Below are 12,183 nucleotides of genomic sequence, written 5' to 3'. Positions count from 1 at the left end.
GGCAGAGATGTGGAGGTGCCGGATTGTTTTAGTGAATTTCATGATTATTTATTTGTTTATTTATTTATTTATTTTTTTCCTGAAGGTTTACCCTCATGGCTCCGGACCTCCTGAGGGCAGACAGTCCAGAGAACATCTACTTACAGGCAGATGGACTTACCACCCCCATCACTATCTCCGTCACCATAATGGACTTCACTAAAACAATCCGGCTCCTCCAAGTCTCTGCCACACTTGATCAAGAAAATGGTTTCTACTCTCTTAAAACCATACAGGTGACTCAGAGGGCCTTAATGTAAACCAGACTGACTCAGGTTTACACTTAGTCATGGTTTAGCATATTCACTTAAACTCTTAATGACAAAACATTGTAAATTATTGGACAGTAGCATATGAGGTTTAGATGGTTTTAAAATTAATATTATTATTATTTTTATAATGCATATCTTTCCAAATATTCCATAAAACATAATGCTGTGCCTTACTTTTATCCCAGCTTTCATCTGATCATTTGAATCGAGAGGAGAAGAAGAACAAGTTTGTGTATTTGATAGCAAACTTTGAGGGTTTCTACTCAGAGCAGAGACTCGTGATGGTGTCCTTCCACTCCGGGTACATCTTCATCCAAACCGACAAACCTATCTACAACCCGGGAGACAATGGTGAGAGCAACACACACAAACTCATAATCAAGTATTATCAGGTTGTATTTTCAGTCGTGCAACCTTTCAAAAGTGTGACAGTTTTATCTTTTCTGGTGTAATTGTCATTGATGGAAGTGTTTTTACTCTCTCACCAGTTCGATTCAGAACCTTTGTGTCCTCTCCGTTCTTTAAGGCCTTGGACAGCTCCATCACTATAGATATCCAGGTAAAATTTATTATCAATGATACTTAAAATGTGAATTTAAAAAATTGATTTGCCTAATACTTTTTTCTCGTCAAAATTATTTGATATGTTTGTAATAAGGTGGTTCTTGTAAATAATTAGGTCTAAAACTTTTGACTTGTGATCTAAATCATCTGGTGGATGACGATAAATTCCTTAGATTTGTCTGATCGTGACTCGTGTTTCAGAATCCTGACGGTGTGGTGGTTAAACAGCTCTCCAGGACCAGAGCCATTCATGGTGTCTTCACAGACACGTTTCCTCTCTCTGAAGTCGTCAAGTAAGATCAACCCAAATGTGTTCTTGTGTTCTGGCTCCTTCTGTTACGTTTGAGCATTTCATATTCCCCATCCATCCATCATCTTTTACCCGCTTCTTCCATTTTGAGTCATGGGGGTCGCCGGTGCCCATGTCCGGCAATCACTGTGCGAGGGGCGGGGTACACCCTGGACCGGTCGCAAGTCCATCACAGGGCCTCATTTTCCCCAATAAAACATTTAATTTTACCATTGGTCATTTCAACCAAACCCATTAAAATTAAAGCTTCACTTACAAGTTTTTCAAAAGTTCATTTTTTAACCTAACATTGTTCACTAAAATTTATATGTCTGTGCTTCTGAATAACATTACAGATTTTATTCTTCTTTTCATTTTATAACTTGTTCATACAGTGTTGAAAAGGAAAAGCCCTCATAGGTTACATTATGTTGTAACTGTTAAAAAATCATTACATTGTTGGAAATAGGCTGAATATTTTCATTTAATTAATCCTATAAAGTAACTTTTAATACAGACTGATCAAAAACATGCATGTTAGTCTGCCTCAGTCTGCCTCAGGTCCAGGTCTCCCTTGCAAAAGAGATCTGTGATCTCAATGGTATTCGCCTGGTTAAATAAAGGTTAATAAATAAACATGTTTTTTTTTGTGGTGCCACTCGCCCCAGTTTAAGTTGTGCAATGTGTGTAAACAAAGGGAAGCTCTCTGAGAAACAAAAATCACTCCCTGCAAGTTAGTTTGTATGAATAATAAAAAAAGCATAAAATAGCTAAATAGTAGTTAAAATAACTGAAAGTAGCAGAAAGGAGCATAACAAGCTGAATTTAAATTAGTAGAAAGAAGTTAATTAGGCTGAAAGTAGCAGAAGTTACCACAAAAAACTTGAATCTATCTGAAAGCGCCTGAACTTAACTAAAAATTACTACCAAGGTAGCTGAAAATGTAGAACAAGCTTAAATAAGTAGAATAAAACAGAATGAACACATGTTCTCCCAATTAAGCTGAAAGAAGCAGAAATGAGCACAAAAAAGTGGAGATTAACTGGAACACCCCCCCCCCCCCCCTCCCCGAGATTAGCAAAAATAAAAAAACAGCTGAAAAGTAGCTTAAAAGGCAGAAAGAAGCTTACATTACCAGAAGGAAGTGGAGAGAGCACATTTTTGCTGAATTTGAATTTGGTTGATAAAAGTTGAAATGAGTGCAACAAATGTGGAGTTAGCTGAAAAAAGCTAAAATTAGCATAAAACAGCTAAATAGTAGCTGAAGCTAGTAGAAATAAGCTGAAAGGAGCATAACAAGCGGAAATTAGCAAAAAGAAGTTAGAAGAAGCACAAAAATGTTGTAGTTAGCAGGAAAAAAAATCAGAAAGGGTCGCAAAACAGCTGAATGTTGATGAAACTAAGTTTAAGGAAGCTGAAATAAGCAGAACCAGAACAAAATGCAAAAGGAGCAGTAAAAGGTTGTAAACAGATCTAAAGATTTGAAGGATGTAAAATGAGCTCAATTCATTTCTTATGAAAAAAAATGACAGAAAAGGCTAAATATTTCAAAAAGCTAAAGTTGCACCAATACCAAAAGTCATAGCAGGATTGTTCTGGAAGAGCTGAACATTTTGATTTATGATTTGTTGAAATGGCTTCAAAACTGCAGGACGAGAGAAGGAAAGTAGATCACAATAATGTGAATGCTTCATTAACATTCTTACTTTTACATATTATATAGGAATACATTTATCAAGTTTCTTTTAATAAAATATATCTATAAAACTTCAAAATAACTTCACATTTGTGATTAATCTACATTAGTTTTAATAAAATGTTTTAATGCAAAGCAAAGTTTCAGAGTTTAAAAATGGACGCCATCTTAAAAAGATTTGCAGCAGATTTGTGGGAAATTTAGCTAATAATAAAATAATAATAATGGAAAAAATAAATAACAGAGGCACTCTGCTGTTTTAAAACTATGGTCTTAATATATTTATTGAATATTATATATAGTGCTTATATTTTTGTCTTTCTGTAATGTGACTGACTGGTTTCCAGTGAAGGGATCTGGGTGGTGACAGCAAAGTTTGACCACTGGCAGCAGAACACATTCACCTCCCAGTTTGAGGTGAAGAAATATGGTAGGTGACGTTAAAAAGTTTATTCTTGTTTCTCTATGCGGCAATTTGCAAAAATCATTTTTTAATAATTAGTTTTTAAAGAGGACAAGATCTTAAGACTTTCTGGCCATATGTTATAATTTTTTTTAGACATTTTTTTTTATTTTATGGAACTTTATTTGCTGAGCCACATAACTTAGGCATATTACTATTTCAAACATAAAAGCAGGACCTAACTCAAGGGATGAGCCATCTTAGTAGACAACATATTTAAACTATGCCATTAGGGGCTCGTTAGGAGCAGCCTTTTGCAAAAACACAATTGTTTTCATGTCTTTAGTTGTTTCCACAAATGTACAAACACAGTATTTTATCTCATAATGGTGATTACAGCTGAGCTATTTCTGGAAACTCGATGCTGAAAGATAAACTTTAACATACATTCAGAAAATGTGGAGAGCAAATTATTAAGACCACTTTTTAGAAGTATGCAAGACAGTCAGATGTTGAAGAAAAAATAAATAAATGGCATTTCCTGCAGAAATGCGGTGTGAATGCTTATTGCTGAAAAACAGCTGAAATTAGTTTTAAAAAACATGCTAAAATGAAGTTGAAATGAAAGAACAAGCCTAAATTGGCCTAAAAGGCAGATTGAACATAGTTGCTGAATTAGGTTTAAATGGGCAGAAATTAGCAAAAAAACTGGAATAAAAAAAAAGAAAATTAGCAAAAAACATCTAACATAGCTGAAAATTCAGAAAAAAGCTTAACCTACAAGAAGGAAGTGAAAAGTCAAGTCAAGTCACATTTATTTATATAGCACATTTAAAACAGTAACTGTTATCAAAGTGCTTACCAAAAAAGATCACAGCATCAAATATTAATAACAACATATTACAGCAACATGAATAAAAGCATAAAAACAATTAAATATAATGAGAAACAATGAAATACTAAAAGAGCTGAAATGATATTTAAAAAAAAGTTTAATTAGCTGAAAAGTTAAAATTTGCATAAAACAGCTAAATAATAGCTGAAATAGCAGAAAAAGTAGAAACTAACTGAAAAATCTGAAAGCAGCACAACAAGCAGAAATTAGCAGAACGAAGGTAATTAGGCTGAAAGCAGCAGAAATTACCACAAAAACTTGAATTTAGCTGATAACAGCTGATATTAGCTAAAAATGCTAAAAGCTGAAAAGGTAGAACAAGCTTAAATTAGCAGAAGAAAACTTAAAGAACATGTGTGCCTAATTGGGCTGAAAGAAGCAGAAAAAAAGTGGAAATTATCTGGAAAACGCTGAAATTGGCAAGATCAGCAACAACAAAAAGCTAAACAGGCACGAAAGAAGCTGAAATTAAGGAGGACAAGGAGAGAGCACATTTTTGCTGAATTAGGCTGAAAAAATGTAAATGTTTGCAAAAAATGTGGAATTAGTATAATAATAATAATAATAATTAATAATTTATTATAATAATAATTAGTATATTAAAAGTTCTAGAATTGCGCCGCTCAAGGTGGCTGCATGTTGGAGCAGCTCTGTTAATTTCATTCTGAGATTTTACTTTTGGAAACTTTAATTCCTCTTTTTCTGGATGTAAGTCACATTTTTTGGATGATTGTTTCCTCTGGTATTGGATGCTGTGCAGCTGGAAGGATTTTTACCGAAACTTTTTTTAGTTTTGGAAATTTGTTATGATGCGTAACCATGGCAACAAGGCAGTTTTCTACAACCAACAGCAGCTGATTAACATCTCAAAAGCTCAAATAATATCTCAACTACAGCCCCAAATCTCAAATGAGTTGAAAGGATGTTCTGTGGATGCATTCCCATCTACCTGCCAGCTGTGCTTGAGTTTCCTGACCACAGAGATCCTGGAACTAGCAGGAAACACGGCTCATGACAGTGGAAGGACAAGATCGTCCCTTGGCATCTACGGTTGGCTGTAGGAGTTCAGCCCGGCATTCGGGCGGTCCTACAGCCCGGGGGAACCGAGAGGCCTGCTGAGTCTGGGTGGACGGATCGGACAGCATCTGCAGCCAGTTTCTTAGGATCCACTGTGGGATGGACCTTTACAAGAGATCCTGTCTACAGCCATCAGTATCTATAACATCTCTTAATGAAAAGAGGATAACGAGTTACAACAACAAATAATTTCCCTTTGGGATTAATAAAGTATTTTTGAATTTAATTGAATTAGCTGAAAAGGCTTAAATTAGCATAAAAAAAAACAACAATAGCTGAAATAGAACAAGCTGAAACTTGCAGAGATTAGCTGAAAGGGTCATAAACTGAAATTAGCAGAAAGATGCTAGAAGAAGCACAAGAATGTTGTAGTTAGCAGAAATAATCTGAAAAGAGCACAACAGCTGAAAAAACTGCTGAAAATAGCTGAAAGGAAGATGAAAGAAGCTGAACCAGAACGAAATGTGAAAGGAGTAGTAAAAGGTTGTAAACAGATCTAAAGATTTGAAGGATGTAAAATGAGCTCCGTTCATTTTCAATGAGAAAAAAAAAGGCAGAAAAGGTTAAATATTACAAAAAACAAAAGTTTCACCAATATTGAAAGTCATAGCAGGGTTGTCCTGATTTGTTGAAATAGCTTGAAAATTGCAGGACAAGAATTGCTCCAAAAACGTGTGGAAGAAAAATGGACCACAATAGTGTGAATGCTTCATAAACATTCACACAATAAAAAGCAAGAACTAACAATGAATATTGCTCTGAAATGTTTTCACTCAGAATGTCACATTTCGAACATTAAATGCTTTTATTTTATGTCTCACTTTTCCAGTTCTTCCTGCCTTCAATGTTACCCTGACACCGAAGAAGTCTTTCCTCAGTTTAGATGATGATGAACTAGTTGTAGAAATTTCTGCAAGGTCAGTCTCATGCTCAAATACATTAAAAGAGCAGTTTCTAAACACTTCTGCGCAATTCATTTGCTTCCTTTTAAATAAAACTTGAGGAAAAGCATTATTGTAATTGTAAGAAACATCTGACAGGTAATCCGTTATTTTTCATTTTAGTTATCTGTACAAGGAGCCTGTACAGGGAACGGCTTATGTTTCGTTTGGAGTGAAAATCAACCAGGAGATGAAAAGATTACCATCAGTGAAGCATGTGTCAAATGTAAGTTTGACCCAGCTGCTTTTACTTTTATAAGGTTTTCAGTCTTGTTGTATGTTCTATCTAACGATGGATGGATGGATGGATGGATCAATGGATGGATGGATAGATGGATAGATAGATGGATAGATAGTTGTGTTTTTGGCAGACATAATCCCGGACGAGCCCCAATTAATATATGTTACGCCCACCAAAGACACAACATATTAAAGGAGGGCACAGGGCTCACAAATAGGGGTTCAAACATTCAATTTATTCAGCCATTTCCTTCAGGAAAAGAAAAAAAGAACCCCAATACCCATGTCCAACCAAAAAAAGGACACAAAAACCCAAATTATCAATTTAAAGCTGGACCCTGGTGACCTGGTCAAACAGAACAAAAAACGTACCACAGCGGGCCAACCCTATACAGGGCCGTCGAAGCCACTGGGTACTGTATTGTATTATGTGAACAATGTGTTGCATTTATAAAACCAAAATGACGTTTTCTTCAAGAATTTTCTTCATGGAAGAGGAAAAATAGTTGTTGCTTCAGACTCTTTTCTGCTGAGTTTGTTGTATCTTACCCCTCAATGCTTTTGTCGCTTATTATCAAAAGGTATGGTAAAAATAAAGTTTTTCTTAGCTATTGATCTTAAAACGCAACTGATTTCCTTTACATCAAATCCATAATCCTGTGCTCCAGACAAAAGCTCCTCTGCATTCCTATTTACAGATCCAACTATTAGTGCACACTTCCACCACACACTATGAAATGGAGAGCTTTTAAGACGCAAACTGTTTAAAACAAACAAAAAAATATGGCAGGAAAATTTTTGCTTGTTTTTGTTTCATAAAATGAACGTATTATCTTCTCTTGGTTCATGCAGCTTGAAGGAGGAACAGTCTCACTGAGGATGGACGAGATCAAGGCAGTTTACCCTGACATTAAATCTTTGGTGGGTAACTCTGTGTATGTGAAGGCATCTGTGCTCACCAAAACAGGTAAGAACCCAAAGGGAATCCAGTTTTAAAACAAAACATATGAATGATTAATAAAACTAATAACATTTTTAAAAAATTCTAATAAAAACACAGAGATAGCATCTGAGTGCTACGTATTTTATTAGGTTAAAATGGAAAATGGTGTGTGCCTATGTTAATCTGTCCTTTACGAGTTGTGGTTTATTGCTTTGAAATTCAACCAAGAATGATTTAAAACAAACAAAAACCTCCAGTATGTTGTAATCTGACCCGAGTTTATCAGAATTCATGGAGTCATGAGCGCAACGCTGCCATGCAATCTGGGGTCAATGTGCCATTTGGCCCCACGGACAAACCAAAGTTTCACTGTTAAGTCATAATTTGGAGGTTCTTCTAATGCTTGGAGATGTTTGGAAATGTTACTTTTCATTTCTTACTGATATTAAAATCAACAGTTCAAGATAGATAGACAGACAGGTGGCTGGCTGGATGAAGACGGAGAGACAGTGAGATAGATTGATAGATAGGTAGGTAGGTTAATTGGTTAATAGATTAATAGAAACAAACATACTTTATTAATCGCAGGGGGAAATTTGAGGCATCTACTAGCTGTTCTAATTATACAGAAAAAAACACATGAAATAATAAAAAAAAGAAGCATAATACACAAATTGTGAAAAAGACTATGCACAAGGTAGTAGGTAGTACTACATTCATGATTAACCTATATCTATATGTAAGTACACATATACATGATATATGCATATATACATGTATATATACATACACATACATGCTGTAAGTGCCGCAGAGCAAATGCAATGCAAATTCAAAGATTTTCTTAGCTCAGTATTGGATCCTAAAGGAAATATTTCAATTTGATGGCCATAAAATCTGTTTAGTGCTCATTAATAAATCTTTACTTTTATTTGACTTGAGATTTTTGCCCACATAGGAAGTGATCTGGTCGAGGCTGAAAAGACGGGCATTAAAATCGTCGAGTCCCCATACGTCGTCTCCTTCAAGGACATGCCGAAGTACTTCAAACCAGGCCTGCCGCTGGACCTCACAGTCAGTACTGTCCTGTGTTTTCACTCTGTTGCAAAGAGTTGTTTAAGTTTGATAAATCTAGAACAATCCTCCAATTTCTGTAGATTCTGGTGAGCAACCATGATGGTTCTCCGGCTCATAACGTCTTGGTGAAGCTAACTTTTCTGGACACGCCGCTGATCGCCTCATCAGGCTCTGCCAGAGCTAGCATCAACATGCCCAGCGACCACAGACCACAAACCATTACTGTTAGTACAACTGCATGAGGATTTGAGCTGCAAGACACTTTAATAACTTGTAGTTGTCATATTACGCTTTACTTTTGGTTGTCTTATAATTACACTTTATGTTGAAATTGAAGTATAAAACTCTAGATGTGTCATTTAAGAAAAGCTCTTTTTTTTCTCCCTTCATTAATATTTTAACGTTTCCACTCTTAGTTGCATGTTGTCTACTCCTGCAGTTCCAGGACATTACTACTGACAAATTATTATTTTAATTTTTTTCAGGCTGAGACGGCACAGGCTGACTTGAGACCCGATCAGCAGGCCTCCAAACAGATCACTCTTCATCCCTATGTCCCCTTCGACCAAAATCAGAAAAACTTCCTTTACATCTCCACAGGAACCAACACAGTGTCTGTCGGAGAAGTCCTGTCTCTACGGTTCTCTGTCAGTTTATCTGACCAGATGAACAGAGAACACATCAAATACATAACTTACCTGGTGAGATGAGAGCACATATTCATTGTCCGCATGGAAATCAAAAAGGAAGTGTAACAATCACCTGAAAGAGCCACATTATGTATTAATTCCTCATTATTTCCTCTGCAGGTGCTCAATAAAGGTAAAATCATATTAGCTAAACGTGAGGATATAACGGACCAGCTGGTCACCAGCGTTACATTATTTGTAACGTCGGAGATGATGCCATCGTTTCGTATTGTGGCATTCTACGGTATTCCCTGGGTAGGACGGGAGGAAGTGGTCTCTGACTCCGTCTGGATAGATGTGGTGGATACATGTGTCGGAAGCGTGAGTATTTAGATCTCTCTTAAAAGTTGAGCCTCCATCTTCAAAAAAAACAAAGTACAGTTTTGATCTCAAGGTATTTCAGACAGTAAAGGTGAAAGGAGGTGCAGTTTTTGTGCATCAAGGTGCAATGTAAAAAAATAATCTCATGGAAAATCTGAAAACAACAGTTTACATACTGAAGACAGTTATCCTACATTACAATTATCTAAGGGAAACTTTGATCCAAAGCAGCTTACAAATGAAAGGGTTGCCAACTTCTGATACAAGGGTGCAGTGGGGGGCTGGCCATCGGGAGCACCAAGACATTTCTCGGTGGCCTGGCCCGCTCAGTGGTTGCCGAGGGGCTGGACTAAAGGCTCTGTTCAGGTCATGCTTGATTATTTTAAATAAACAAGCCACTTTTGCCCAGGCTCGCTCCGGTGCCACAAGCACCCCTGCCCCTCCCTTCCCTTTGAGGTTGTGCCTGTGACTTAGCAGAGACACACACAACAGGTTGCGCGTCCACCCCTATGGGCTCGCGCTCATGAGGGTTACATGTACGTGCGGCACTTACATCTCTGTATGTCCATCTTTTCTCCGGTTTGAGCGAGAGAGATGGCCAAAGAAGAGGGAAAGTGGAGCAGAGAGTGAGAGGATGAAAAAGAGAAAAGCACTGACTGCTGATGCAGCAAAGTCCAGTAAATTAATGTTTGTTCATAAGGGAGCTGGTAAGACAAACACTAATGGTGAGAAGTGAAAACTCTGGCATAGCCCATCAGCACAGCTAGCTTAAGAGGTTAGTTCCGCTTTGAGGGACCGAAGTGGGCCAAAACTTAATAGAACAAATGTTTTAAGTTTTTACAGAGGAAATTTCAAATTTTAGAATATGGTTAATGAATAGAATCTGAAAAGAAAAGTTGAATGCTGCAATTGCCAGGAATTCAGATTGTGTACCCTTCATAAACTCCACTAATAAATTATCTGAATATTAAAATCCTTGTATTAGGCTACATTATTTTATCTAGCCGTTATTTTACTAGGTAAAGTCCCATTGAGATTAAGAACATATTTGTTGTTGTATGAACGTAGTCAATACATATAAATAGTTAATTATTGAAAATGAATAGATGGGAAATTATGACATGTAATTCAGACAGTGCCTGAGCGTTTAGAGGGTGGATACAGTTTATTCCATTTCAAAAACTAAATAAAGTTTGGAAAAACATAAAAGATGACAAAGGCGTACCTCATGTTCATCTGTACAAAGGTAACTGCAGGTAAATCCTCCATTTTCATCATTACATTGTATGCTTAATGGTTAAATTAAAGGTTAATGCTTAAAGCTAGTGATGCTTTATTTCGTCTGTTTTATATGTAGATATACTGGTATTTTGTAACTTCTGGTTGCATACTGTAAGTTTAGTCTTTGTTAAAACTAAACTGATTTTGTACAAAGCATTTAATTGGTTGTGTAATGTAAAATTTACACTCTTACATACTGAGTTTCATTGTGAGGTGAAATTTCTCTATGTTGCTCTGCGGCATGAAAATATCCACTGCATTAACTATTTGAAGTTATTAGTAGCTTGGAATTTTTTGTTTCATTTTATTTTTTACTTGTCTTCTTTGCCTTAATGTTGGCTGATAAAGCAGAAGTGGCTCACTAAATGCCTCAGGTAACGCCGTGAGCTTCATTACCTCCACCATTACAGCTTTTTGTTTGTTTGTTCGAGGTTAGCTCACCCTGGGTTACATTTCCTCATGGATAGAGCAATCTTACCGTTCACATAAAATATTTGATAATCTTCTTATAGAAACAATTCCTGAATCTTGTTCATACTGTGTTAAAGCTACATGTTTGTTTCTTGACCCTACAACTGGCTAGGATGCGTGTGGAGCGTGCTCTATTCACACAAGGAGAGCTGTTGGCCAGGCTCCTTGTTGTGTCATTAACTCTAAAATACTTATTGAATATAGTGTTTACTTATGTAGGTAAAACTAGATGTTAAACAACCTATTAAAATACACCAGAATGCAGGAAATGGCATCTACTTTATTCAAAAATTTCGGGAGGAGGAACCCCAGACACCCCCCCACCAGTGTGCCCCCACATCACATTACAAATGCTTCTGATGCCAGTGGCCAACGCGTTACTAACCAAGTACACATATGGTGTCATATGATGTTCAAAATGCGCCCGACTTAACTCGGTCCTTTTTTTTTTCCATTCAACCTTTATTTATGCAGGTTAATCCCATTGAGCCTCGGGGACTCATTTACAAGAGAGACGTAGAGTCTTGAGAGAGAGAGAGAGAGAGAGAGAGAGAGTCTTGGTGGTTTGCGTTAATCTGGTGGTGGTAGTGGCCTGGAATGGTATCAAATACCTGACCTGGATTATTGTCCCAGTCTTCCCCTGCAAGGGTGGCAATATTTGCAGCTTAATTAGACTCAATGAGTCAAAGCTTCCCGCTGCTGCACTTCACATTTGTCATGCTTTTGTGCTTTTTGTTTTAGTTTTTGACATTTCAGTTCATCCTATTTCTAAGTTTTATTATGTTTGGATTAAGTTATTTTATCCTATTATGCCTCAAGTTCCTCACTCATCTGGTTTTCCATCTGTAGTCAGTAAGTATTTTTTGTACAGGTCCTTCTCAAAAAATTAGCATATTGTGATAAAGGTAATTATTTTCCATAATGTAATGATAAAAATTAAACTTTCATATATTTCAGATTCATTGCACACCAACTGAAATATTTC

The 12,183-nt window shown here is 36.5% G+C and overlaps 1 protein-coding gene across 1 annotated transcript in view; it reads left to right on the top strand.

Moving 5' to 3' along the window:
* Positions 1 to 12,183, top strand: part of LOC119423143 (complement C3) — a 41,981-nt gene that overhangs the window by 2,179 nt on the left and 27,619 nt on the right. The window contains exons 5-16 of the mRNA XM_037690554.1: positions 86 to 275; positions 497 to 662; positions 800 to 870; positions 1,077 to 1,168; positions 3,208 to 3,290; positions 6,065 to 6,152; positions 6,300 to 6,402; positions 7,269 to 7,383; positions 8,318 to 8,433; positions 8,517 to 8,660; positions 8,922 to 9,137; positions 9,246 to 9,450. Of these exons, the coding sequence (XP_037546482.1) occupies positions 86 to 275; positions 497 to 662; positions 800 to 870; positions 1,077 to 1,168; positions 3,208 to 3,290; positions 6,065 to 6,152; positions 6,300 to 6,402; positions 7,269 to 7,383; positions 8,318 to 8,433; positions 8,517 to 8,660; positions 8,922 to 9,137; positions 9,246 to 9,450 (1,589 nt within the window). The remainder of the gene's footprint in view (positions 1 to 85; positions 276 to 496; positions 663 to 799; positions 871 to 1,076; positions 1,169 to 3,207; positions 3,291 to 6,064; positions 6,153 to 6,299; positions 6,403 to 7,268; positions 7,384 to 8,317; positions 8,434 to 8,516; positions 8,661 to 8,921; positions 9,138 to 9,245; positions 9,451 to 12,183) is intronic.

The sequence above is a fragment of the Nematolebias whitei genome, chromosome 16 (genome assembly GCF_014905685.2).
Source record: "Nematolebias whitei isolate Nwh7 chromosome 16, NemWhi1, whole genome shotgun sequence".
Classification (NCBI taxonomy): Eukaryota; Metazoa; Chordata; class Actinopteri; order Cyprinodontiformes; family Rivulidae; genus Nematolebias; species Nematolebias whitei.
Note: the sequence above shows the minus strand (reverse complement) of the source record. Positions and strands in the feature narration are given on the sequence as shown.